Source organism: Serinus canaria, chromosome 25, assembly GCF_022539315.1.
Source record: "Serinus canaria isolate serCan28SL12 chromosome 25, serCan2020, whole genome shotgun sequence".
Classification (NCBI taxonomy): domain Eukaryota; kingdom Metazoa; phylum Chordata; class Aves; order Passeriformes; family Fringillidae; genus Serinus; species Serinus canaria.
This window is the reverse complement of record NC_066338.1, coordinates 14,198,923-14,226,638: the sequence shown is the minus strand read 5'-3', so window position 1 is coordinate 14,226,638 and position 27,716 is coordinate 14,198,923. Positions and strand designations below refer to the sequence as shown.

Here is a 27,716-nt window from a genome sequence, read left to right as displayed (position 1 = left end):
GACAGGTGGGGACACCTGGGGACACCTGGGGGACATGGGGACACCTGGGGGGACATGGGGGAGAACAATCGGCACCTGCGGGAGCGGCTGGGACAGCGGCTGGGACAGGTGGGGACACCTGGGGACACACCTGGGGACACCTGGGGGACATGGGGACACCTGGGGGAGCCGCTGGGACAGCGGCTGGGACAGGTGGACACCTGGGGACACCTGGGGGACCTGGGGACACCTGGGGGACATGGGGACACCTGGGGGAGAACAACCGGCACCTGCGGGAGCGGCTGGGACAGCGGCTGGGACAGGTGGGGACATCTGGGGGACATGGGGACACCTGGGAGCACGGCTGGGACAGCGGCTGGGACAGGTGGGGACACACCTGGGGACACCTGGGGGTACATGGGGACACCTGGGGGAGCGGCTGGGACAGTGGATGGGACAGGTGGGGACACACCTGGGGACACCTGGGGGTACATGGGGGGACATGGGGACACCTGGGGACACCTGGGACAGCAGCTGGGACACCTGGGGACACCTGGGGACACCTGGGGGACATGGGGGCACCTGGGGGAGCGGCTGGGACAGCGGCTGGGACAGATGGGGACACCTGGGGGACATGAGGGGTCACCTATGGGAGCGGCTGGGACAGGTGGGGACGTGTGGGGACACTGGGGGGGACACAGGCACAGGTGTGGGTACCCTGGGTGCCACGGGTGCCACGGGTGCCAGGGGTACCCTGGGTGCCAGGGGTGCCATGGGTGCCATGGGTGCCAGGGGTGCCACGGGTGCCAGGGGTGCCATGGTGCCAGGGTGTGCCAGGTGTGCACCAGGGTTGCCAGGGTGTGCCAGGGGTACCCTGTGTCGTGCCAGGGGTGCCAGGGGTGCCAGGGGTGCCATGGGTGCCAGGGGTGCCAGGGGTGCCACGGGTGCCACGGGTGCCAGGGGTACCCTGGGTGCCAGGGGTGCCATGGGTGCCATGGGTGCCAGGGGTGCCACGGGTGCCAGGGGTGCCAGGTGTGCCATGTGTGCCATGGGTGCCACGGGTGCCAGGGGTGCCATGGGTGCCAGGGGTGCCATGGTGCCCTGTCTCACCTGTGCCAGGTGGAGGAGCTGCGCCGGGCTCTGCTGGCCGCGGGCTCGCGGGCTCAGGACGCGCAGGTGGCGCTGGCCCGGCTGGCGCAGGAGCAGCGGCGGCTCCGGGAGCGGCTGCGGCCACCGCGGGACCCCCCCGGGACCCCCGGGACCCCCGGGACCACCGAGACCCTCGAGACCCCCGGGACCACCGAGACCCCCGGGACCACCGAGACCCTCGAGACCCCCGGGACCACCGAGACCACCGAGACCCCTGAGACCCTCGGGCCCATCGGGATCCTGGAGACTCTCGAGATTCCCGGGACCATCGGGACCCTCGAGACCCTGGGGACTCTTGGGAGCCCTGGTGGCCTCGGTGTCCCCGGTGGTCCCAGTGTCCTCAATGTCCCCGATGTCCTCGATGTCCCCGGTGGTCCCGGTGGTCCCGAGCTCGCCCTGCGCGCCCGCTGCGCGCACCTGCAGGAGCTGCTGCGGAGAGAGGCGGGGTCAGCGACAGCGGGGACAGGGGACAGGGGGACACAAGGACACCGGGGGGGACAGGGGACAGGGGGGATGGGGGGGACAGTGGGGGGACAGGGTGGGACAGGGGACGGGGGGGACAGGGGGGGACAGGGGACAGGGGGGACGGGGGGGGACAGGGGACAGGGGGGGACGGGGGGACGGGGGGACAGGGGGGGACGGGGGGGACAGGGGACAGGGGAGGGGGGGACAAGGGGGGACAGGGGGGACAGGGGACAGGGGGACAGGGGACAGGGGGGACAGGGGACAGGGGGGACAGGGGGGACAGTGGGGACAGGGGACAAGGGGGACAGGGGGACACAAGGACACCGGGGGGATCAGGGGCACGGGGGGGGGGGGGGGACCGGAAGGGCACGGGGGAAACGGGGAGAACAGGGGGGACAGAGGTGACACAGGTGACTCTGTGGGTGACACAGGTGACCCAGGTGACACAGGTGACAGAGGTGACTCTGTGGGTCACACAGGTGACAGTGGTGTCCCCGCAGGGCGCGGGTGGCGCTGTCCCGCTCGGCCCGTGTCACCGGGCGCCGCCTGCGGCTGTGGTGGGTGACACAGGTGACACAGGTGACACAGGTGACAGAGGTGACTCTGTGGGTCACACAGGTGACAGTGGTGTCCCCGCAGGGCGCGGGTGGCGCTGTCCCGCTCGGCCCGTGTCACCGGGCGCCGCCTGCGGCTGTTGGCGGCCGAGGCCGAGGAGCAGCGGCTGCGGGGGGAGAGGTACCGGCAGCAGGTGAGACCTGGGGGACACCGGGGACACCTGGGGACACCTGGGGGGCACCTGGGGGACACCTGGGACACCTGGGGGGCACCTCTGTGTCACCTGTGTGTCACCTGTGTGTCACCTGGGTCACCTGGGTGTTGTCACCTGGGTCACCTGTGTCTCCTGTGTCACCCATGTCACCTGTGTGTCAGTTACTATCACCCATGTCACTCTGTCCCCTGAGTCAACTGTGTCACCTTTGTCACTTATTGTCACCTATTGTTACCTTTTGTCACTTACTGTCACCTTCTGCCACCTGTCGCCTGCTGTCACTTACTGTCACCTAATGTCACCTCTGTCACCTGCTGCCACCTTCTGTCACCTGCTGCCACCTCCTGTCACTCACTGTCACCCTCTGTCACTTTGTGTCCCCTGCTGTCCCCCTACACCTCTGTGTCCCCCCTGTGTCCCCACGTCCCAATGCCCGGTGGCACCATCCCTGTGTCACCTGGGGCCCACTGTCCCCAATCCCCCAATGTCCCCCAATCCCCCGATGTCCCCAATGTCCCCAATGTCCCCAATGTCCCCCACCCCAATGTCCCCAATGTCCCCCAATCCCCCAATGTCCCCAATGTCCCCAATGTCCCCAATGCCCCCAATGTCCCCAATGTCCCCAATCCCCCAATGTCCCCAATGTCCCCAGTGTCCCCATTGCCGTCCCCAGGCCCGCTCTGCAGAGGTGGCCGCCCAGCTGGTGGCCCGTCAGGTGGCCGCGGTGGCCGCTGTCCCCAATGTCCCCAATGATGTCCCCGTGTCCCCAGGCCCGTGTGTCAGACACAGCTGCCCAGCTGGTGGCCCGCCAGGTGGCCGCTGTCCCCAATGTCCCCAATGTCCCCATTGCTGTCCCCAGGCCCGTGTGGCAGATGCCGCTGCCCAGCTGGTGGCCCGCCAGGTGGCCGCGGTGGCCGCTGTCACCGCCCGGGCGCTGGCCCAGGGGCGCCGCCTGCGCCGGGAGCTCGAGGCCGTTGGGGACAGCGCCACCGCCACCGCCCGGCTGAGGGCACGGCTGAGGGCACGGCTCAGGTGGGACCTATAGACAGCCTATAGACACCCTATAGACATCCTATAGATACCCTATAGACATCCTATAGACAGCCTATAGACACCCTATAGACACCCTATGGCTGAGGGCACGGCTGAGGGCACGGCTCAGGTGGGACCTATAGACAGCCTATAGACACCCTATAGACACCCTATAGAGACCCTATAGAGACCTTATAGACACCCTATAGACACCCTATGGCTGAGGGCACGGCTCAGGTGGGACCTATAGACAGCCTATAGACAGCCTATAGACAGCCTATAGACACCCTATAGATACCCTAAAGACACCCTATAGACATCCTATAGATACCCTATAGATACCCTATAGATACCCTATAGACACCCTATGGCTGAGGGCACGGATAAGGGCACGGCTCAGGTGGGACCTATAGACAGCCTATAGACACCCTATAGACACCTTATAGACACCCTATAGATACCCTATAGATACCCTATAGACACCCTATAGACACCCTATAGATACCCTATAGATACCCTATAGACAGCCTATAGATACCCTATAGATACCCTATAGACACCCTATGGACACCCTATAGACACCCTATAGACACCCTATGGACACCCTATGGACCCTATAGAGACCCTATAGACATCCTATAGACCCTATAGACACCCTATAGAGACCCTATGGACACCCTATGGACACCCTATGGCTGAGGGCACGGCTCAGGGCATAACTCAGGTGGGACCTATGGACAGCCTATAGACACCCTATAGACCCTATAGAGACCTATAGAGACGCCATAGACCCTTAGACCCTATAGAGACCCTATAGACACCCTATAGACTCTATAGAGACCCTATGGCTCAGGGCACAGCTGAGGGCACGGCTGAGGGCACGGCTCAGGTGGGACTTATGGACAGCCTATAGACCCTATAGAGACCCTATAGACCCTATAGAGACCCTATAGAGACCCTATAGACACCCGATAGACACCCTATGGACACCCTATGGACACCCTATGGACACCCTATAGACCCGAGAGAGACCCTATAGACCCTATAGAGACCCTATACACCCTATGGACAACCTATAGACACTGTAGAGACTATAGCGACCTATAGAGACCCCATAGAGACCCTATAGGGGTCTGTGGGGTCTCTATGGGATATTGGGGTCCCTATGGGGTCCGTGGGGTCCCTATGGGGTATTGGGGTCTCTATGGGATCTATGGGGTCTGTGGGCTCCCTATGGGATCTTGGGGTCCCTATGGGGTCTGTGGGGTCCCCGTCGGGTCTGTGGGGTCTCTGTGGGGTCTGTGGGGTCTCTATGGGGTATTGGGGCTCCCTATGGGATATTGGGGTCCCTGTGGGATCTATGGGGTCAGTGGGGTCTCTGTGGGTTATTGGGGGTCCCTATGGGGTCTGTGGGGTCCCTGTGGGGTCTGTGGGATCTCTGTGGGATCTATGGGGTCCCTATAGGGGTCTGTGGGGTCCCTATGGGATATTGGGGTCCCTATGGGATCTATGGGGTCCCTATAGGGGTCTGTGGGGTCTCTATGGGATATTGGGGTCCCTATGGGGTCAATGGGGTCCCTATGGGGTATTGGAGTCCCTATGGGGTATTGGGGCTCCCTATGGGGTCTGTGGGCTCCCTATGGGATCTATGGGGTCCTTATGGGGTCCGTGGGGTCCCTATGGGATCTGTGGGGTCCCTATGGGATATTGGGGTCCCTGTGGGATCTATGGGGTCTGTGGGGTCTCTATGGGATATTTGGGCTCTCTATGGGATATTGGAGCTCCCTATGGGGTATTGGGGGTCCCCGTCGGGTCTGTGGGGTCTCTGTGGGGTCAGTGGGGTCTCTGGGATATTGGAGCTCCCTATGGGGTCTGTGGGGTCTCTGTGGGGTTTTCGGGGTCCCTATGGGGTGTCAGTGGGTCTCTATGGGATCTATGGGGTCAGTGGGGGTCTCTATGGGATATTGGGGTCTCTATGGGGTCTGTGGGGTTTTCGGGGTCCCTATGGGGTCAGTGGGGTCCCTGTGGGGTCTCTGTGGGTCTGACCCCGTCCCCCCCAGGTGTGACCCCATGAACCTGTCCCGCACCGTGCGGCGGATGCTGCGCGACAGCGACAGCGACAGCGACAGCGACAGCGACAGCGACAGCGGCCACGCCCACCCAGGCCCCGCCCCCAGCGCTGGGCCCACCCCCTGAACCCCCCGACCCCAAAACCCCGACCCTGACCCTGAACCCGAAACCCCCCGGGGGGATTTGGGGCTGGGGTCCCCAAAGACATTGGGGCGCCTCCAGAGGGACCCCAAAACCGGGGGGGGGACCCCAAAACCGGGGGGGGGCACCCCAAAACCGGGGGGGACCCCAAAACCGGAGGGGATCCCAAAACCGGGGGGGCCGCGCCCCCAAGAAGGGATTTGGGGTCGGGGGGGGTTGGGACCACCCCCAACCCCTTTTGGGGAGGCCCGTGTTGAGTTTGGGGGGGATTAAAACATTCCGGAGTCTGGAGAGGCTCAGAGACCCCAAAATGGGGGGTTGGGACCTCAAAACCAACTCTGCGCCATCTTTTGGGGTGAAATCCCCCAAAATCTGCTGGGACACCCCAAAAACGTCTATACTTTGATTGGGGGGGCTGAAATCCCCCAGGATCTCTCCAAACCCCCCAGTCTGCTCGGGGGGGGTGGGCAAGACCCTTTTTATTCCAACTGGGGGATTGAAATCCCCCCAAATCCCCCAGGTGACCCCAAAATCCGCTGGGTCACCCCAAAACTATCGTTATCCTTTTTGTGGGGGCTGAAACCCCCCAATAAAACCCCGCGATTTCTCCAAACCCTCCACAGTCTGTTCGGGGGGTGGGAAAGACCCTTTTATCCCAACTGAGGCGGTGAAACCCCCCAAAAGACCCCAAAAATCCCCAAAAATCCCCAAAATCCCCCAAATCCCCCCAAAAGCCGTCGGGAGAGCGCGCGAAAGTGCAGCGGAGAGGGGCGGGGCTTGCATAGCTAATGAGGCGGGGGTGCGGCTCATTAGACCAATCACAGATCGGCATGCAAATTAGGCACGGCCTCAGCCGGCGGGCGCCGTTCTCGCTGCCCCAGCGAGTTCTCGCGAGACTTCCGGGAGGCCGCGGCGGCGGCGGGATGGGAGCGCCGAGGTGGGGCCGGGAAAGGGGGGGGGAAAAACGGGGCAAAACCGGGGAAAAACGGGCAAAAAGCGGGAAAAAGCGGCCGAACGGGGCGGGAGGGGCCGCGCGGAGGCGGGTCAGGCCGTTATGGGGGGATGTCAGGCCCGTTGGGAGCGGGGAGCGGGGCAGGCCCTGCGTGAGGAGTGGGGGGGGCAGGGCCGCGCTGACGGCGGGAGGGGCCGGGGGGGCTCGGGGGTGACACCGGGGGGGTTCGGGGGTGACACCGGGGGGATTCGGGGTGTCCCGGGGTTCTGGGGGGCCCAGTGACACCCCTGTACCCGCAGATGCCCCGGCACTGCTCCGCCGCCGGCTGCTGCACCCGCGACACCCGCGACACGCGCGGCAGAGGCATCTCCTTCCACCGGTGAGCGACCCCCGGGGAGGGCAGGGACACCCCCGCCCCGCCGAGCCCCCGCTGCCACCGTGTCCGCCTTCCTGTCACCGCTGGCACCTCCCCTTGGCAGCGGCTGGCACCGCCGGCACTCCGCCCCCCTCGGGAATGGACTGTCCCAGGTGTCACCCCCCCTCAGGAATGGGCTGTCCCAGGTGTCACCCCCGCTCAGGAATGGACTGTCCCAGGTGTCACCCCCCCTCAGGAATGGGCTGTCCCAGGTGTCACCCCCGCTCAGGAATGGACTGTCCCAGGTGTCACCCCCCCCCTCAGGAATGGGCTGTCCCAGGTGTCACCCCCCCCCCCTCAGGAATGGACTGTCCCAGGTGTCACCCCCCCTCAGGAATGGGCTGTCCCAGGTGTCACCCCCGCTCAGGAATGGGCTGTCCCAGGTGTACCAGGTGTCACCCCCCCTTAGGAATGGGCTGTCCCAGGTGTCACCCCCGCTCAGGAATGGGCTGTCCCAGGTGTACCAGGTGTCACCCCCCCTCAGGAATGGGCTGTCCCAGGTGTCACCCCCGCTCAGGAATGGACTGTCCCAGGTGTCATCACCCCCCTCAGGAATGGACTGTCCCAGGTGTCCCCAGGTGTCACCCCCCCTCAGGAATGGACTGTCCCAGGTGTCACCCCCCTCAGGAATGGGCTTGTCCCAGGTGTCACCCCCCCCCCCCCCCTCAGAAATGGACTGTCCAGGTGTGCCAGGTGTCACCCCCGCTCAGGAATGGACTGTCCCAGGTGTCACCCCCGCTCAGGAATGGACTGTCCCAGGTGTCCCAGGTGTCACCCCCCCTCAGGAATGGGCTGTCCCAGGTGTCACCCCCCCTCAGGAATGGACTGTCCCAGGTGTCCCAGGTGTCACCCCCGCTCAGGAATGGACTGTCCCAGGTGTCACCCCCCTCAGGAATGGGCCTGTCCCAGGTGTCACCCCCCCCCTCAGAAATGGACTGTCCCAGGTGTGCCAGTGTCACCCCCGCTCAGGAATGGACTGTCCAGGTGTCACCTCCCCCCTCTCAGGAATGGACTGTCCCAGGTGTCCCAGGTGTCACCCCCCTCAGGAATGGACTGTCCCAGGTGTCACCCCCGCTCAGGAATGGGCTGTCCAGGTGTCACCCCCCCTACCCCCCCCTCAGAAATGGACGTCCCAGGTGTGCCAGGTGTCACACCCCGCTCAGGAATGGACTGTCCAGGTGTCAACCCCCCTCAGGAATGGACTGTCCCAGGTGTCCAGGTGTCACCCCCCCTCAGGAATGGACTGTCCCAGGTGTCACCCCCCCTCAGGAATGGACTGTCCCAGGTGTCCCAGGTGTCAACCCCGCTCAGGATGGACTGTCCCAGGTTGTCACCGCCCCTCAGGAATGGACTGTCCCAGGTGTCACCCCCCCCCTCAGGAAATGGACTGTCACCAGGTGTGCCAGGTGTCACCCCCGCTCAGGAATGGACTGTCCCAGGTGTCCCAGGTGTCACCTCCCCCCCTCTCAGGAATGGGCTGTCCCAGGTGGCCCAGGTGTCACCCCCCCTCAGGAATGGACTGTCCCAGGTGTCACCCCCGTTCAGGAATGGGCTGTCCCAGGTGTACCAGGTGTCACCCCCCCCAGGAATGGGGCTGTCCCAGGCGTCACCCCCTCTCAGGAATGGGCGGTCAGGGTAGCGGGGCTGTCCCAGGTGTCACCCCCGTTCAGGAATGGGCTGTCCCAGGTGTACCAGGTGTCACCCCCCCTTAGGAATGGGCTGTCCGAGGCGTCACCCCCCCTCAGGAATGGACTGTCCCAGGTGTCACCCCCACTCAGGAATGGACTGTCCCAGGTGTCACCCCCCCCCCAGGAATGGACTGTTCCAGCTGTCACTTCCCCCCCCCCCTCAGGAATAGACTATCCCAGGTGTCACCCCCCCGCTCAGGAATGGGATGTCCCAGATGTCATCCCCCGCCTCGGGAATGGGCTGTCCCAGGTGTCACTCCCCCCACCCCCAGGAATGGGCTGTCCCACGGTGTCCCAGGTGTCACCCCCGCTCAGGAATGGACTGTCCCAGGGTGTCCCAGGTGTGTCTGTCCCCCCCCCTGTTGGAGGGATGGTTCAGCCCTGTCCCCCTGTAAGGGCCCGGCCGGACCATTCCATTCCCAGGTGCATGGGGGAGGGGAAGGTTCAGCCCTCACGGCTCAGCTGTGCCACCTGTGTGTGTCACTGTGTCACCTGTGTGTGACCTCTGTCACCCGTGTCACCTGTGTCACCTTTGTGACCTGTGTCACCTGTGTGTCATCTGTGTGTCACCTGGGTCACCTGTGTCACAGTGTGTCACCTGTGTGTCACCTTTGTGACCTGTGCAACGTGTGGTCTGTGTCATCTGTGTCGCCTCTGTCACCTGTGTGTCATTTCTGTCACCTGTGTCATTTGTGTCACCTGTGTGTGACCTGTCAGCCATCATCTGTGTCCCCCATCCCATGTCCCCCCATGTCCCCGCCCTCTCGTGTCCCCTCACCCCCCCGTGTACCCCGTCCTTGTGTCCCTGTCCCCAATGTCCCCCATGTCCCCATACAAGGTCCTCAGTGTCCCCTCAGTGTCCCCAATGTCCTGTCAATGTCCCCTCAGTGTCCCTTCAGTGTCCTCAGTGTCCCCTCAGTGTCCCCTCAGTGTCTCCAGTGTCCCAAGTGTCGCTGTCCCCACGCTGCCCCCGCCGGGCGCAGTCCCCAATGTCCCCAGTGCTCCCGATGTCCCCCTTGTCCCCAGGCTGCTGCGGCGGGACGACCCCTGGCGGGTGCAGTGACAGTGTCCCCATTGCTGTCCCCATTGCTGTCCCCATACAGCATCCCCAATGTCCCCATGTCCCCTCAGTGTCCCCATGTCCCCAGTGTCCCCACTGCTGTCCCTGTTCCTGTCCCCAGGCTGCCGCAGCAGGACAACCCCTGGCGGGCGTTGTGGCAGTGTCCCCATTGCTGTCCCCATTGCTGTCCCCAATGTCCCCATGTCCCCTCAGTGTCCCCACGTCCCCAATGTCCCTGTTAATGTCCCCAATGTCCCTGCTGTCCCCAGGCTGCCGCGGCGGGACGACCCCCAATGGGCGCAGTGACAGTGTCCCCTCAGTGTCCCCAATGTCCCTATGTCCCCTCAGTGTCCCCAACGACCCCATTAATGTCCCCAATGTCCCTGTCCCTGTCCCCAGGTCCCCATTGGTGTCCCCAGGCTGCCGCGGCGGGACGACCCCTGGCGGGTGCAGTGGCAGTGTCCCCTCAGTGCTCTCCCCAATGTCCCCATTGATGTCCCCATTGATGTCCCCATTGGTGTCACCAGGCTGCTGCGGCGGGACGACCCCCGGCGGGCGCAGTGGCAGTGTCCCCTCAGTGTCCCCATGTCCCCTCAGTGTCCCCAATGTCCCCACGTCCCCACTGATGTCCCTGGTGTCCCCAGGCTGCCGCGGCGGGACGACCCCCGGCGGGCGCAGTGGCAGTGTCCCCATTGCTGTCCCCAATGTCCCCTCAGTGTCCCCATGTCCCCACTGATGTCCCCAATGTCCCCATTGGTGTCCCCAGGCTGCCGCGGCGGGACGACCCCCGGCGGGCGCAGTGGCAGTGTCCCCATTGCTGTCCCCATTGCTGTCCCCATACAGTGTCCCCAACGTCCCCATGTCCCCTCAGTGTCCCCAACGTCCCCGTTAATGTCCCCACTGTCCCTGTCCCCATTGGTGTCCCCAGGCTGCCGCGGCGGGACGACCCCCGTCGGGCGCAGTGGTTGGAGAACAGCCGGCGGCGGGACCCGGCCGGGGGGGGGCGCTGGGACCCCAGCTCCAAATACATCTACTTCTGCTCGCAGCACTTCGAACGGTCCTGCTTCAAGCTGGTGGGCTACAGGTGAGTGCAGGTGTGATAACAGGTGTGGACAGGTGTGTACAGGTGTGTATGGGTGTGTACGGGTGTGTACAGGTGTGTACAGGTGTGCTCAGGTGAGCTCCAAATACATCTACTTCTGCTCGCAGCACTTCGAACGGTCCTGCTTCGAGCTGGTGGGCTACAGGTGGGTACAGGTGTGATAACAGGTGTGGACAGGTGTGTACAGGTGTGTATGGGTGTGTATGGGTGTGTACAGGTGTGTACAGGTGTGTACGGGTGTGTACAGGTGTGATTACAGGTGTGTACAGGTGTGTACGGGTGTGTACGGGTGTGATTACAGGTGTGTACAGGTGTGATAACAGGTGTGTACAGGTGTGTACGGGTGTGTACAGGTGTGTACAGATGTGTACGGGTGTGTATGGGTGTGTACAGGTGTGTACGGGTGTGTACGGGTGTGTATGGGTGTGTACAGGTGTGTACAGGTGGGTACAGGTGTGTATAGGTGTGTACGGGTGTGTACAGGTGTGGACAGGTGTGTACAGGTGTGTACAGGCGTGTACAGGTGTGGGCACAGATGGGTACAGGTGGGTACAGGTGTGTACAGGTGTGTACAGGTGTGTATGGTGGGCGTACAGGTGTGTACAGGTGTGTCCTGGGAGTACAGCCAAGGATACAGGTGAGCTGGGGGGGGTGGGGGGAGGGGCTGCATGTGAGGCTGGGGTGGGCTACAGGTGAAACCAGTGTTACAGGTGGGTCCAGGTGACACAGGTGTGTTCAGGTGTTACAGGTGTGTTCAGGTGTTACAGGTGAGCCAGGTGATACAGGTGTGTTCAGGTGTTACAGGTGAGCCAGGTGACACAGGTGTGTTCAGGTGTTACAGTGTGTCAAAGGGAGACAGGTGTGTCCAGGTGTTACAGGTGAGCCAGGTGACACAGGTGAGCACGTGACGAGGTGTGTCCGGTGACAGGTGACCATGTGACAGGTGGGTTCAGGTGTCACAGGTGTGTTCAGGTGTTACAGGTGATCTAGGTGATACAGGTGTGTTCAGGTGTTACAGTGTGTCAAAGTGAGACAGGTGTGTCCAGGTGTTACAGGTGAGCCAGGTGATACAGGTGAGCCAGGTGACAGAGGTGTGTCCAGGTGACACAGGTGTATCCAGGTGACACACAGGTGTGTCCAGGAGATACAGGTGAGCCTGGGGCTCCAGGTGTGTCCTGGGGGCTGCAGGTGAATGGGCTACAGGTGAGCCCTGGGGGTGCTGCAGGTGAGTTTGGGGGGCTGCAGGTGAGGAGGACCCCCAGGTGTTTCAGGTTCTCCTCCAAGGTGTGGGGGCCCCCCAGGTGTTGGGGTCACCCCAGGTATTCCAGGACCCCCCCAGGTGTTGGGGTCACCCCAGGTATTCCAGGACCCCCCCAGGTGTTGGGGTCACCTCCTGTTTCTGGGCTCCCCCCCAGGATTTTGCCCCCCCCCCCCCCCCGTTTTTGGCATCCCCCTGACCCCCCCCAGGTATTTTTGGGGTGCCCCCCAGGTGTTTTGGGGTGCCCCTGACCCCCCAGGTGTTTTAGGGTCCCCCCCAGGTGTTTTGGGGTGCCCCTGACCCCCCAGGTGTTTTAGGGTCCCCCCCGGGTGTTTTGGGGTGCCCCTGACCTCCCAGGTATTTTTGGGGTGCCCCCCCCCGAGTATTTTCGGGGTGCCCCTGATGCCCCCATATTTTCGGGGTGCCCCCCAGGTATTTTTGAGGTGCCCCTGAACCCCCCCATATTTTTGGGGTGGCCCCCCCCCCGTTATTTTCGGGATGCCCCTGACCCCCCCAGGTATTTTTGGGGTCCCCCAGGTGTTTCGGGGTCCCCCTGACCCCCCCGTTCCCCCCCCCCCAGTGGCTACCACCGCCTGAAGGAAGGGGCCGTGCCCACCGTGTTCGCCCCCGGCCCCGCGCGGCCCCCCCGGCCCAAACCCCCCCCGGAGCGCGACCCCCCGAGACCCCCGCGGGGCGCCCGCAGGTGGAGGTGAGCGGGGGGGGGGTCTGGGGGGGATTTTGGGGGGTCTTGGGGGGGATTTGGGGGGGATTTGGGGGGTCTGGGGGCTCCCCAGTTCAGCCCAGTACAGCCAGAGCCGCCCCTTCCCTGCGGGACCCCCAGACCCCTCCCATCCCTGGGACCTCCCCCCACCCCTGGGACCCCTCCTCATTTTCCCCGGACCCCCGAAACCCCCAGACCCCTCCCACCGCCGGACCCCCTCCCCATTTCCCCCAGACCCCTCCCCACCATCTCACCCCCATTTCCCCCGACCCCCTCCCCAAAATCCCTCCTAGCCCCCCCCCCCCATCCCTCACCAACCTCTCCCAGGACCCCCCCCCCCCAATTCCCACTGACCCCTCCACCCCTGGGACCCTCCCCCAATTCCCCCTGACCCCTCCCACCCCCGGGACCCCCTCCCCAATTCCCCCTGACCTTTCTGACCCGTGGGACCCCCTTCCCAATTCCACGTCCCCTCCCACCCCCGGGACCCTCCCCAATTCCCCCTGACCCCTCCCATCCCGGGACCCTCGGGATGCTCTGGGGGTGTTTTGGGGGTCTCTCCGAGGGGATTTGGGGTCCCTCCGGGGGTATTTGGGGGTCTCCCCGGGGATGTTTTGGGGTCTCTCTGGGGGTATTTGGGGGGTCTCTCCGGGGATGTTTTGGGGGGTCTCTCCAGGGATATTTGGGGGTCTCTCCAGGGATATTTGGGGGGTCTCTCCGGGGCTGTTTTGGGGTCTCTCTGCGGGTATTTTGGGGTCTCTCTGGGGCTATTTGGGGGGTCTCTTCAGGGATATTTTGGGGTCTCTCCGGGGATGTTTTGGGGTCTCTTCAGGGATATTTTGGGGTCTCTCCGGGGGTGTTTGGGGGGGTCTGTCTGGGGCTATTTTGGGTCTCTCCGGGGATGTTTTGGGGTCTCTTCAGGGATATTTTGGGGCTCTCTCCAGAGCTGTTTTGGGGGTCTCCCCGACGCTATTTTGGGGGTGTCTCCGGGGATATTTGGGGGTCTGTCTGGGGATATTTTGGGGTCTCTCCGGGGATGTTTTGGGGGTCTCTTCGGGGATGTTTTGGGGGACTCTCTCCGGGGCTATTTTGGGGTCTCTCTGGGGCTATTTTGGGGGGTCTCTCTGGGATGTTTTGGGGTCTCTGCGGGGGTATTTGAGGGGTCTCTCCGGGGCTATTTTGGATCTCTCCGGGGATATTTTGGGGTCTCTCTCCGGGGCTATTTAGAGGGTCTCCCCGATAGTATTTTGGGGCTCTCTCCGGTGCTATTTTGGGGTCTCCCCGATGGTATTTTGGGGTCTCTCCGGGGCTATTTTGGGGGCGTCTCTCCGGGGGTATTTTGGGGTATCTCAAGGGATGTTTTGGGGGGTCTCTCCAGGGATATTTTGGGGTCTGTTCAGGGGTATTTAGGGGGGTCTCCCCGATGCTATTTTGGGGGTCTCTCCGGGGATGTTTTGGGAGTCTCTTCAAGGATGTTTTAGGGGTCTCTCCAGGGATATTTTGGGGTCTGTTCAGGGGTATTTAGGGGGGTCTCCCCGATGCTATTTTGGGGGTCTCTCCGAGGATATTTTGGGGTCTCTCCGATGCTATTTTGGGGCTCTCTCCAGGGATATTTTGGGGCTCTCTCCGGGACTACTTAGGGAGGGGTCTCTCCGAGCTGACCCCTGTCCCCTCTCCCCACAGACGAGACCCCCCCCCGGCCCCGCCGCCCCCCCCGTTACCCTCGGACGTCTCCTGCTTCCCGCGGGACTCCAAAGACCCCGGCCCGCCCCCGGCCGGCGACCACGGCGGGGTCCCGGCGCTGCCCGGCCCCTCGGGCTCCATCCCAGAGACCCTGCTGGTGGCCACGGGCGACGGGGCGGCCACCGCCACTCCGGCCCTGCCCGAGGGAGCCCCCCCGAGCCCCGCGGCCCCCGCGGGACCCCCGGCGCCGCCGTCGCCGTCGCTGTTCATGCTGCGGCTGCCGCCGCGGGCCGGCTCGTACATCCAGAGCGAGCACAGCTACCAGGTGGGCAGCGCCCTGCTCTGGAAGCGCCGCGCCGAGGCCGCGCTGGACGCGCTGGACAAAGCCCAGAGGCAGCTCCAGGCCGGGAAACGCCGCGAGCAGCGGCTGCGGCTGCGGCTGGCCGAGCTGCAGAGGGAGCGCAGAGCCGGCCCCGAGGCGCGGAGGAGCTCCAAGGAGCGCCCGGAGCTGCTCGGAGATGGAGGAGGAGGAGGGCGGTGAGGAGTTGGAGGTTTGTAAATAAAGGATTTTACCCTGAGGGTGCGGCTGGTGGAGCTCCGGGGGAAGGGGAGAGCGGGCTCTGAGCCGCGGAGGAGCTCCAAGGAGAGCCCGTGGAGCTCCAGTGGGAGGAGAGAGCGGAGGAGCTCCAAGGAACAGAGGGAGGGGAGAGCCGGCTCCGAGCCGAGGAGCTGCGGCTGGTGGAGCTCCAGAGGAAGGGGAGAGCGGGCTCCGAGCCGCGGAGGAGCTCCGAGGAGTGCGTGGAGCTGCGGCTGGTGGAGCTCCAGGGCAAGGGGAGAGCGGAGGAGTTCCAAGGAGCCCGTGGAGCTGCACAGGGAGTCCGCGGAGGAGCTCCAAGGAGCAGAGGGAAGGGAAAGCGGGCTCTGAGCCGCGGAGGAGCTCCAAGGAGCCCGTGGAGCTCCAGTGGGAGGAGAGCGGAGGAGCTCCAAGGAGCCCGTGGAGCTCCAGGGAGAGAGGAGAGCGGAGGAGCTCCAAGGAGCACCCGGAGCTGCTCAGAGATGATGGAGGAGGAGGAGGAGGAGGAGGAGGAGGAGGAGGAGGAGGAGGGCGCTGAGGGCTTGGAGGAGCTCCGAGGCTCGGAGGTGGCGCGGAGGTTTGGAAATCAAAGATTTCGCCCGGCGGGTGCGATTGGTGGAGCTCCGGCGGGAAGGGATTAACAACTAATTAACCGCTGCTAATTAGCCCGGGGCCGTCAGCGCCCTGGGGCCAGCGGAGGAGCCGTCGGAGAAGCCGCTACAATCCCAAAAAACCTCAAAAACTGGGAATTAAGGGTTTCATTTTGGCTAACGCCAATTCCAAAGTGCCTGATTAGCTCCTAATTAACCTTTGCTAATTACTCCGGGGCTATCAGCGCCCTGGGGCCACCCCGGACCGCCACAATCCCAAAGAAAACTCAAAAATGGGAATGGAGGGTTTCATTTCCAGCCTTGGGCTGGGCTAACACGAACCCCAAGGTGCTCCAGACCTCCCCAAAGTGCTTGATTAGCCCCTAATTAGTCTTTGCTAATTACCCCGGGGCCATCAGCGCCCTGGGGCCACCCCGGAGCCGCTGCAATCCCAATAAAGACCCAAATTCCCCAAATTCTTTGACAGCCAAAAATGGGAATGAAGAGTTTTATTTCCAGCAACTCCAAGGTGCTCCAGACCTCCCCAAAGTGCTTAATTAACCCCTAATTAGCCGTTGTTAATTACCGCGGGGCCATCAGCACCCTGGAGCCACCGAGGAGCCCCGAGGAACCTCTACAACCCCAAAGAAAACTCAAAAATGGGAACGGAGGGCTTAATTTCCAGCAGCCCCGAGGTGCTCCAGACCTGCCCCGAGTGCTTAATTAGCCACTAATTAGGCGTTGTTAATTACTGCAGGACCATCAGCGCCCTGGGACCACCGCGGAGCCGCCGCAATCCCAAAGAAGACTCAAAAATGGGAATGGAGGGTTTAATTTCCAGCAGCCCCGAGGTGCTCCAGACCTCCCCAAAGTGCTTAATTAACCCCTAATTAACCATTGTTAATTACCTCGGGGCCATCAGCACCCTGGAGCCACCGCGGAGTCCCCAGAGGAGCCGCCGCAATCCCAAAGAAGACTCAAAAATGTGAATTGATGGTTTAATTTCCAGCAGCCCCGAGGTGCTCCAGACCTGCCCCGAGTGCTTAATTAGCCCCTAATGAGTCGCTGTCGCTAATTAGAGCGGCAGCCGCCCCTGCTGGATGAGGCGGAAGGCGGCGGCGCTCAGCGGGACGTAGGCTCGGCGCGCGGGGTCGCGCAGGAACAGCCGGTCCCGCACCAGGCTGGGGTCAAAGCCCTCCTGCACCAGGCGGGTCTTGCACTGCTTGAAGGTGCCCGTCACCTCCAGCGCCTCCTGGGGACACGGACATCGGTGGCACCAGGTGACCCCCGTTGGCACCAGGTGACCCCCGTTGGCACCAGGTGACCATCATTGGCACAGGGTGACCCCTGTTGGTACCAGGTGACCCCCGTTGGCACCAGGTGATTCTTGTTGGCACCAGGTGACCCCCGTTGGCACCAGGTGACCCTGCTGGCACCAGGTGACCCCTGTTGGTACCAGGTGACCCTCATTGGGACAATGTGACCCCCACTGGCACCAGGTGACCCCGACTGGCACCAGGTGACTCCCGTTGGCACCAGGTGACCCTCATTGGGACAATGTGACCCCCGTTGGCACCAGGTGAACCCTGCTGGCACCAGGTGACCCCTGTTGGTACCAGGTGACCCTCATTGGGACAATGTGACCCCCACTGGCACCAGGTGACCCCCACTGGCACCAGGTGACTCCCGTTGGCACCAGGTGACCCTCATTGGGACAATGTGACCCCCATTGGCACCAGGTGACCCCCACTGGCACCAGGTAACCTCTGTTGGCACCATGGGATCTCTATTGGTACCAAATGACCCCCATTGGCACCAGGTGACCCTCGTTGATACAGGGTGGCCTTTGTTGGCACCAGGTGACCGCCATTGGCACAGGGTGACCTCTGTTGGCACCAGGTGATTCTCGTTGGCATGAGGTGACCCCCGTTGGCAACACAAACCCTTCCATGATTGCATCCTGCCATGATGGAACTGGAGGAGCTCCAGTGCCTCTTCCAACCCAAACCATTCGATGGCTCCATGAGTTCCACCATTCCATGAGCTCCAAACTCCCCTCCAACCCAAACCATTCCATGACTCCACCCAGCCACGATGGAACTGGAAGAGCTCTAAAGCCTTCTCCAACCCAAGACTCCACCTGGCCAGGATGGAACTGGATGAACTTTGAAGTCTTCTCCAACCCAAACCCTTCCATGACTCCACCCTGCCATGACCAGATCTGGATGAGTTCTGAAGACCCCTCCAACCCAAACCCTGCCATGGTTCCACCCGGCCATGATGGAACTGGAGGAGCTCTGAAGCCTTCTCCAACCCAAACCCTTCCATGATTTCATGAGTTCCACCATTCCATGAGCTCCAAACTCCCCTTCAACCCAAACCCTTCCATGATTCCACCCGGCCATGACCAGATCTGGATGAGTTCTGAAGTCCCCTCCAACCCAAACCCTTCCATGACTCCACTTGGCCAGGATGGAACTGGAGGAGCTCCAAAGTCTTCCCCAACCCAAACCATTCCATTACTCCGTCCTGCCATGATGGAACTGGAGGAACTCTGAAGCCTTCTCCAACCCAAGACTCCACCTGGCCAGGATGGAACTGGAGGAGCTCCAGTGCCTCTTCCAACCCAAACCCTGCCATGACCAGATCTGGATGAGTTCTGAAGTCCCCTCCAACCCAAACCCTTCCATGACTCCACTTGGCCAGGATGGAACTGGAGAAGCTCTAAAGTCCCCTCCAACCCAAATTCCATGATTCCACCTGGCCATGACCACAACTGGATGGACTCTGAAGCCTTCTCCAACCCAAACCCTCCCATGGTTCCACCTGGCCATGATGGAACTGGATGGACTCTGAAGCCTTCTCCAACCCAAACCCTCCCATGGCTCCACCTGGCCATGATTGGCCGTCCCAGTGCTGGCCCCTCCCCCTCCCCAGGCCAGCCCCGCCCCCAGCGCTGACCTGGATGCGGATGAAGCGGGGGGCGGCGTAGGCGGGCAGCGTCTCCTGCGTGAAGGCGAAGAGTTTGTCCCCGTCGAAGGTGGCCCCGTCCTTGAGGCGCACGGCGGCCATGCCACAGCGGCCCTCGCACCCTGCCGACGTCACCTGGCGTCACCTGGGGTCACCTGGGGCGACCTCATCTCCTCAGGGCCTTCTTGGAGCCCCCTGGGCTATTGGGGGGGGGTGTTGGGTGGCCAATCGTGTTTTGGGTGGGTTTGTCCCCATTTGGGATGGTGGTGGAGATGTTCTGGTGGTGCCCAGAACGATCCCGGGTGCCCATTTTGGGGTGAAATCTCCCAATTTTTGTCTCCTTCGTGGCCACACGGACCCAACCCAGCACCTGACACTCGCTTTGGGCAACCAAGTCCCGTTTTCACCACTTTGGGCAACCAAGTCCCGTTTTCACCACTTTGGGCCACCCTTGGGCGCTTGTGGGGGATGTTTCGTGCTCAGAGCTCCTCTGGGTGTTAAAAAACCCCTTTGGAACCTTCCTGGTGGTGGCTCAGACCCCACCTGGGGACACCTCACCCACCTCAACCCCCTCCAGATCCTCATTTTGGTGGGACTCACCCGGCACGGCCACGCCGTAGACGTTGACCTCCTGGATGAAGCTGACCAAGGCCAGCGTGGCCTCCACCTCCGTCGTGGCCACGTTCTCCCCCTTCCAGCTGGGGAGGAGAAGGGACGGGGCCGTCAGGGGCCTCGCTGGGGTATTTTAGGAGAAATCCTCCTGCCAGGACCTTTCCTCCTGAGCAGCTCCTTCAGCCTCTCCACCTTTGGCTGCTTTGGAATGTGGTCTGGAGAATTGTTTGCTGCGGAATCGTTTGTGACTCGATGGCCAATCCCAGCCCCAGCTGGGGTGAGCAGCCACCAGATTTGATCATGGCTCCTTCTCCCTCTGGTGAAACCCTTCCTCCTGCTCTTCCAGTACAATCTCAATCATTTTGGTATCGATCATAAAATAATCGACCTGCCTAACGGAAGGTGGATGAAGATCCTCCTCATCATCTCTCCCCTGGACCAAGGGGGGACCTGGCCGCCCGCGGTTACCGGAAGGTGTCGCCGACGCGGTCCTGGAAGTAGATGAACCTCTCGGCGTCCATCACCAGGAGGTCGCCGCTGTTGAAGAAGGCGTCGCCCTTGGCCAAGACGTCCCTCAGGATTTTCTTCTGGGTCTTCTGCGCGTCGCCGGCGTAGCCGTGGAACGGCGCGCTCTTGGTGATCTTTATCACCAGCAGCCCCGTCTCACCTGCCGGAGGAAGAGGAGGGTTGGAGGTTGCCCAACCCCTTCCCGTGGCTTCTCCCAGGGGTTCCTGGTGGCCACCGTGGTGGGGAGGAGGTCTGGGCGCGGCTCACCGGGTTTGGCGGGGATGCAGAGCCCGCGGTGGTCGCGCACGGGCTCGTCCAGCTCCACGTTGTACCTGACCAGCTCGAAGGGGGCGAAGAGCTGCAGGGCAGGGAGGAACCGGGCTGGGACAGGGAGGGGAACTGCCCTCCATGGAAAGTTCCAGAATTTCCCTCCGGTGGAAAATTCCGGAATTTCCTTCCCATGGAAACTTCCAGGATTTCCTTCTTCTGGAATTTTCCTTCCCATGGAAATTTCCAGAATTTCTTTCCCATGGAAACTTCCAGAATTTCCTTCTTCTGGAATTTTCCTTCCCGTGGAAATTTCCAGAATTTCCCTCCCATGGAAATTTCCTTCACATGGAAATTTCCTTCCCATGGAAACTTCCAGAATTTCCCTCCCATGGAAATTTCCTTCCCATGGAAATTCCCAGAATTTCCCTCTCATGGAAATTTCCAAAATTTCCTTCCCATGGAAACTTCCAGAATTTCCTTCTTCTGGAATTTTCCTTCCTGTGGAAATTTCCAGAATTTCTTTCCCACGGAAACTTCCAGAATTTCCTTCTTCTGGAATTTTCCTTCCCGTGGAAATTTCCAGAATTTTCCTCCCATGGAAATTTCCAGAATTCATTCCATGGAAATTTCCAGAATTTCCTTCAGTGGAAATGCCCAGAATTTCCTTCCCATGGAAATTTCCAGACATTCCTTCCTGTGGAAATTTCCAGCATTTCCCTCCCGTGGAAAGTTCCAGAACTTCCTTCCCTTTCCCGGTGTGTTCTGCTGGGATTGGTCACCCCCAATCCCGACATTCTGGGTGTTAAAAACCATTTGCTTTTAATTGTCTTTAATTTCAAATTTTTTTACTTGAAATCACAAAAATTAAATCTGATTTAAAGTTATTTAACTAAGTTATTTAAATATTTGATCCCATCCGTTCTGAAGGTGGATGAACTCATTGGTGGCACCTTCCAAATCCAGGAGCTGGGGGACAACACCATGGGGAAAAAGGGGAAAAAATCAGATTTTTGCAGCTTTTGCTCCATCCCAGCTTTTGCTCCAAAATCTGATTTTGAGCTTTTGCTCTGTCCTAATTTTTGGTCCAAAATCTGATTTTGCAGTTTTTGCTCATTCCCAACTTTTGGCCAAAATCTGATTTTGGAGCTTTTGCTCCCTCCAAGCTTTTGGTCCAAAATCTGATTTTTGCAACTTTTCTCCATTCTAATTTTTGGTCCAAAACCTGATTTTTGCAACTTTTCTCCATCCCAACTTTTGCTCCAAAATCGGATTTTGAGCTTTAGCTCCACAGGTGGGTGAAGGCTGAGAGGTGGCACCAAAGGCCGCGGAGATGACCAGGTCCCCATGGACACCCCAAAACCCGCACGTCAACACCGTTGGGTCAACCTCGACCAGTCATTTGGAGGTGACTCATTTTGGGTGTGAAAACAGCAATCTGGGGACTCTGCCCACCCTGATGGATGGTGTTGCCTTCCATGGAGATGCCACCATGTGCTCCACCACCAAGAGCTCCATCCAAGACTCAACCAAGCCTTTCCTTGGCTGAAACCCAACCTGAGGATCCACCTTGGAGTGGTCTGAGGAGGACGCGCTCACCTTGATGAAGGGGTTGGCCCTGCCCACGGCGCCCACCTTGCCGGTGTAGTTGATGAAGCCGGCGTTGCCCTCGGTGGCGCCGTAGAACTCCCAGACGGCCACGGGCCCGAAGCGCCGCAGGAACTCCCGCCACACCTCGGCCCTCATGCCGTTGCCCAGCGCCATGCGCACGCCGTGCTCGCGGTCGTCGGCGCGCTGCGGGGGGACACGGGGACAGGGCCACCTTGGGGTGTGACAGGTGACACCTCGGGGGGGAGGTGGGGAGAGCGGGGCCTCACCTGGGGCGTGTTGCACAGGTAGCGCATGAGCTCGCCCACGTACTGGATGACGGAGACGTTGTAGCGCCGGCAGTCGGGCCAGAACTGGGAGGCCGAGAACTTGGAGCGCAGGACGCAGGTGGCACCTGGGGACATGGCAGGGGACGGTGACAGAGCCCATCTTCACTTTTATCCTTGTCTCCATCCATCCATCATCCATCCATCCATCATCCATCCATCCATCCATCCATCCATCCATCCATCCATCATCCATCCATCCCTCCCTCCATCCATCCATCCATCCATCCATCCATCCATCCATCCATCATCCATCCATCCATCATCCATCCATCCATCATCCATCCATCCATCCATCCATCCATCATCCATCCATCATCCATCCATCCATCCATCATCCATCCATCATCCATCCATCCATCATCCATCCATCCATCATCCATCCATCCATCCATCCATCCATCATCCATCCATCATCCCTCCATCCATCCATCCATCCATCCATCCATCCATCCATCCATCCATCCATCCATCCATCCATCCATCCATCCATCCATCCATCCATCCATCCCTCCATCCATCCATCCATCCATCCATCCATCCATCCATCCATCCATCCATCCATCATCCATCCATCCATCCATCCATCCATCCATCCATCCATCCATCCATCCATCCATCCATCCATCCATCCATCCATCCATCCATCCATCCATCCATCCCTCCATCCATCCATCCATCCATCCATCCATCCATCCATCCATCCATCCATCCATCCATCCATCCTCCATCCATCCATCCATCCATCCATCCATCCATCCATCCATCCATCCATCCATCCATCCATCCATCCTCCATCCATCCATCCATCCATCCATCCATCCATCATCCATCCATCCATCCTCCATCCATCCATCCATCCATCCATCCATCCATCCATCCATCCTCCATCCATCCATCCATCCATCCATCCATCCCTCCATCCATCCATCCATCCATCCATCCATCCATCCCTCCATCCATCCATCATCCATCCATCCTCCATCCATCCATCCATCCATCATCCATCCATCCATCCATCCATCCTCATCCATCCATCCATCCATCCATCCATCCATCCATCCATCCATCCATCCATCCATCCATCCATCCATCCATCCATCCATCCATCCATCCATCCATCCATCCATCCATCCATCCATCCATCCATCCATCCATCCATCCATCCATCCATCCATCCATCCATCCATCCATCCATCCATCCATCCATCATCCATCCATCCATCATCCATCCATCCATCCATCCATCCATCCATGCATCATCCATCCATCCATCCATCCATCCATCCATCCATCCATACATCCATGCCATGCCGTCCGTCTGTCCGTCTCTCCGTGTCCGTACCCACGTCCAGGCACCCTCCCAGCCCCACCAGGAGCCCGGCTGAGTGGTAGAGTGGCAGCGTGGTGTAGACGACGTCGTCGGGCCGCAGCCCGCAGATCCGTGCCAGGCTGGCCACCATCATCATCTTCAGCTCCGTGATCACCGCGGCCTTGGGCAGCCCTGCGGGGACAACGGCCCGGCTGGCACCACGCGCCCTCCTGGGGTGGCACTGGGGGTCCGGGGGGTCCTGGGGTGGCACTGGGGGGTCTAGGAGGTCCTGGGGGTCCTGGGGTGGCACTGGGAGGTCCTGGAGGGTCCTGGGGGTCCTGGGGTGGCACTGGGAGGTCCTGGAGGGTCCTGGGGGTCCTGAGGTGGCACTGAGGGATCCTGGAGGGTCCTGGGGTGCCACTGGGGGTCCTGGGGTGGCACTGGGGGGTCCTGGGTGTCCTGGGGTGGCACTGGGGTTCCTGGGGTGGCACTGGGATGTCCTGGGGTGGCACTGGGGGGTCCTGGGGGTCCTGGGGTGGCACTGGGGGTCTTGGGGTGGCACTGGGGTTCCTGGGGTGGCACTGGGGGGTCCTGGGTGTCCTGGGGTGGCACTGGGGTTCCTGGGGTGGCACTGGGGGGTCCTGGGGGTCCTGGGGTGGCACTGGGGGTCTTTGGGTGGCACTGGGATGTCCTGAGGTGGCACTGGGGGTCCTTGGGGTCCTGGGGTGGCACTGGGGGCTCCTAGGAGGTCCTGGGGGTCCTGGGGTGGCACTGGGGGGTCCTGGAGGGTCCTGGGGGTGGCACTGGAGGGTCCTGGAGTGGCACTGTGGGGTCCTGGGGGTCCTGGGATGGCACTGGGGGGTCCTGGAGGTTCCTTGGGTAGCACTGGGGGGTCCTGGGGGTCCTGGAGGCTCCTGGGGGGTCCTGGGGGGTCTCTGCAGCTGGGGCTCTTTGTCCCCTGTTGGAGGAACCGTGAGGAACCTGGTCCGGGTTCATCCAAGGGGTGATGCCCAACCCTCCCACGGGCACGGGACACACCTGACACAGCACCCACCTGGCTCAGGTGAACCCACCATGGTCCAGGAAGCCCCCCAAGCCCCTCCAAGCTGCCCATGTGTGGACACACCTGGCTCAGGTGGACCTGCCACGGTCAGGGCTGGAGAAAGCCCCTCAAGACCCCTTCAATGCTGACCTGCCTGCATGGACACGGCCAGGACACACCTGGCCCAGGTAGACCCACCATGGTCCAGGTAGCTCCCCAAGGTCCTCCAAGCTGCCCACGGGGACACAGCCAGGACACACCTGGCCCAGGTGAACCCACCATGGTCAGGGCTGGATGAAGCTCCCCAAGACTCCTCCAACGCTTACCTGCCCATGTGTGGACACAGCCAGGACACACCTGGCACAGGTGGGCCCGCCATGGTCAAGGTAGCGGAAAGACCCCCAAGACCCTTTCCAGCAATGCTGACTGACCCACATGGACACGGCTGGGACACACCTGGCCCAGGTAGACCCACCACGGTCCAGGAAGCCCTCCAAGCCCCTCCAACCTGCCCATGGGACACAGCCAGGGCACACCTGGCCCAGGTGAACCCACCATGGTCAGGGCTGGATGAAGCCCCCCATGCCCTCTCTAAGCTGCCCATGTGGACACAGCCAGGACACACCTGGCTCAGGTGGACCCACGATGGTCCAGGAAGCCCCCCAAGGTGCCCACGCCCCCAGAGCCCCAACTCACCTGTGGTGCCCGAGGTGTAGATGTACATGGCCTTGGAGTTGGCGCTGATGCCAGCGCGGTGCCCGGCGGGCGGCGGCTCGGCGGGGGCGGCCTCGATGGCGGGCAGCAGCGCCTCCACACCTGCCGTGGGCGACGCCGCGCTCAGGTAGAACACGGAGACGCCGTCGTGCCGCAGGTCGGGCAGGACCTCCTCCACAGCCTGGCAGAGCTCTGCGGGACACACGGACACGGGGGTGAGCCTGACCGGGCACCTGGGCAGGTGGGCACGGCTGGAGTCCCAAATGGGCACCTGGGCAGGTGGGCATGGCTGGAGTCCCAAATGGGCACCTGGGCAGGTGGGCACGGCTGGAGTCCCAAATGGGCACCTGGGCAGGTGGGCACGGCTGGAATCCCAAATGGGCACCTGGGCAGGTGGGCATGGCCTGAATCCCAAATGGGCACCTGGGCAGGTGGGCATGGCCTGAATCCCAAATGGGCACCTGGGCAGGTGGGCATGGCCTGAATCCCAAATGGGCACCTGGTCAGGTGGGCATGGCTGGAGTCCCAAATGGGCACCTGGTCAGGTGGGCATGGCTGGAGTCCCAAATGGGCACCTGGGCAGGTGGGCATGGCTGAATCCCAAATGGCACCTGGGCAGGTGGGCATGGCTGGAGTCCCAAATGGGCACCTGGGCAGGTGGGCACGGCTGGAGTCCCAAATGGGCACCTGGGCAGGTGGGCACGGCTGGAATCCCAAATGGGCACCTGGGCAGGTGGGCATGGCTGGAGTCCCAAATGGGCACCTGGGCAGGTGGGCACGGCTGGAGTCCCAAATGGGCACCTGGGCACAGCTGGAGTCCCAAATGGGCACCTGGGCAGGTGGGCACCCCCACAATCATGGGTGAGGGTCCAAGGTTCCTAGGTGGGCATCCCATGTATCCCCAAATGGGCACCTGGTCAGGTGGGCACACCCAGGATGGGTGGGGGTCTGAGACCCCTAGGTGGGCACCTCAAGGTACCCCCAAGTGGGCACCTGCCCAGGTGGGCACACCAGGAATGGGTGGGTGCAGGTCCATGGGGGCACCCCTGGAATCCCAAGTGGGCACCTGCCCAGGTGGGCACCAGACCCACCCCAAATGTGAGCCCTGGGGCTGGGGGCACCCCAAGAACCCAGGAGGGGCACCCAAGGGCCCCGGGCACCCAGCAGGTTCTCTGTAGGAGCCTGGGGGGCACCCAGAGCACCCCAAAAGGGCTCCCTGACCCCCCAAAAACCTCCAAAACCCAGAGGGGCGCCCTGAGCACCCCAAAAACCCCGAGGCGCACCCTAAGCACCCCAAAAACCCCCAAAACCCCGAGGGGCACCAAGAGCACCCCAAAAGGGCTCCCTGACCCCCCAGAAACCTCCAGGGGCACCCAGAGCACCTCAAAAGGGCTCCCTGAACTCTCTGAGCACCCCAAACCTCCCCGAGGGGCTCCCAGAGCACCCCAAAGGGGTCCTGTAACCCTCAGACACCCCAAACCTGTTCAAGGAGGCCCTGAGCCCCCCAAAGGGGATCCTTGATCCCCCCCAGACCCCTCACAGACCTCCAGAGAACCCCAAAAGGGGTCCTTGACCCCCCAGACACCCCACAGACCCAGAGCACCCCAAAAGGGGATCCTTGACACCCCAGACTTCCCCCCACCCCGAGCACCCCAAAGGGGTCCTGTGACCCCCCCAGACACCCCACAGACCCAGAGCACCCCAAAGGGGGTCCTGTGACCCCCCCAGACACCCCAAACCTGTCCAAGGAGGCCCTGAGCCCCCCAAAGGGGATCCTTGATCCCCCCCAGACCCCTCACAGACCTCCAGAGAACCCCAAAAGGGGTCCTTGACACCCCAGACCCCTCACAGACCTCCCGAGCACCCCAAAAGGGGGTCCTGTGACCCCACAGACACCCCACAGACCACGAGCACCCCAAAGGGGATCCTTGACACCCCCCACACCCCGAGCACCCCAAAGAGGGTCCTGTGACCCCCCAGACCACCCCCCAGACCCCGATCAGCCCAAAGGGGTTCCCGGCCAGCCAGGCCCCCTCAGGGATCCCAAACAGGGTCACCCCCAAGGGAGCCCCAATCCTGTGGGAGCACCTGGGGGTGACACCCAGGGACAGGGACAGGGACAGGGACAGTGACACCCATGCAAACCCCCTCACCCCATGTGCACTCACCAGGGCTGGCCAGCACCACGGTGGCCTTGGTGGCCACAAGCCCCCCCTGAACACCTCACTGTCCCCTCTCACCAGGGCTGGCCAGCACCACGGTGGCCTTGGTGGCCACAAGCCCCTCACATCCCCAAACACTGCACTGTCCCCTCTCACCAGGGCTGGCAAGGACCACAGGGTGGCCTTGGTGGCCACAAACCCCTCATGTCCCTAAACCCCCTCAAATGCCACATTGTCCCCTCTAACCACGGTGGCCTTGGTGGCCACCAGCCCCTCACGTCCCCACATCCCTCCAAACACTGCAGTGTCCCCTCTCACCAGGGCTGGCCAGCACCACGGTGGCCTTGGTGGCCACAAACCCCCCCGGAACACCTCACTGTCCCCTCTCACCAGGGCTGGCCAGCACCACGGTGACCCTGGTGGCCACAAACCCCTCACTGTCCCCTCTCACCAGGGCTGGCCAGCACCACGGTGACCCTGGTGGCCACAAACCCCACATTGTCCCCTCTCACCAGGGCTGGCCAGCACCACGGTGACCCTGGTGGCCC

At 62.0% G+C, this 27,716-nt stretch overlaps 2 protein-coding genes and 3 long non-coding RNA genes across 11 annotated transcripts; 3 read left to right on the top strand and 2 right to left on the bottom strand.

The window, feature by feature from the left end:
- Window positions 1-6,495: 6,495 nt before the first annotated feature.
- THAP7 (THAP domain containing 7) lies at window positions 6,496-15,062 on the top strand. Of its 5 annotated transcripts, XM_050984407.1 has the most exons (5): window positions 6,502-6,542; window positions 6,857-6,936; window positions 10,649-10,804; window positions 12,661-12,789; window positions 14,485-15,062. In XM_050984407.1, the coding sequence occupies exons 2-5, from the start codon at window positions 6,857-6,859 to the stop codon at window positions 15,023-15,025; spliced, it is 906 nt and encodes a 301-aa protein (XP_050840364.1). In that variant the 5' UTR covers window positions 6,502-6,542; the 3' UTR covers window positions 15,026-15,062. The 5 variants fall into 5 exon arrangements, 1 of the variants encoding a protein (XP_050840364.1); XR_007779804.1 differs by lacking the exons at window positions 10,649-10,804; window positions 12,661-12,789; window positions 14,485-15,062 and adding exons at window positions 7,473-7,505; window positions 7,617-7,637 and having other exon boundaries at window positions 6,496-6,542; window positions 6,857-7,252; XR_007779807.1 differs by lacking the exons at window positions 10,649-10,804; window positions 12,661-12,789; window positions 14,485-15,062 and adding an exon at window positions 7,398-7,439 and having other exon boundaries at window positions 6,496-6,542; window positions 6,857-7,118.
- Window positions 15,063-16,632: 1,570 nt separating this feature from the next.
- On the bottom strand, window positions 16,633-27,456 carry LOC103818439 (long-chain fatty acid transport protein 2-like). Its single transcript, XM_050984859.1, has 11 exons — window positions 27,415-27,456; window positions 27,175-27,220; window positions 24,989-25,198; window positions 23,284-23,442; window positions 21,882-22,006; window positions 21,604-21,798; window positions 20,005-20,095; window positions 19,699-19,897; window positions 19,219-19,316; window positions 18,610-18,740; window positions 16,633-16,900 (listed from the first exon to the last, which is right to left on the bottom strand). Exons 1-11 carry the CDS (start codon window positions 27,454-27,456, stop codon window positions 16,724-16,726), a joined length of 1,473 nt encoding a protein of 490 aa, XP_050840816.1. The 3' UTR covers window positions 16,633-16,723.
- On the top strand, window positions 16,907-18,602 carry LOC127060685 (uncharacterized). Of its 3 annotated transcripts, none has more exons than XR_007779959.1 (3): window positions 16,907-17,008; window positions 17,108-17,227; window positions 17,308-18,602. It is a non-coding gene; the product is annotated as an uncharacterized LOC127060685 (long non-coding RNA). The 3 variants fall into 3 exon arrangements; XR_007779958.1 differs by having other exon boundaries at window positions 16,907-17,048; window positions 17,108-17,187; window positions 17,268-18,602; XR_007779957.1 differs by having other exon boundaries at window positions 16,907-17,048.
- Window positions 25,226-25,744, top strand: LOC127060702 (uncharacterized). Its single transcript, XR_007780004.1, has 3 exons — window positions 25,226-25,361; window positions 25,400-25,437; window positions 25,664-25,744. It is a non-coding gene; the product is annotated as an uncharacterized LOC127060702 (long non-coding RNA).
- LOC127060704 (uncharacterized) lies at window positions 26,193-26,972 on the bottom strand. The gene is made up of 3 exons (XR_007780008.1): window positions 26,810-26,972; window positions 26,368-26,550; window positions 26,193-26,238 (listed from the first exon to the last, which is right to left on the bottom strand). It is a non-coding gene; the product is annotated as an uncharacterized LOC127060704 (long non-coding RNA).
- Window positions 27,457-27,716: the final 260 nt, after the last annotated feature.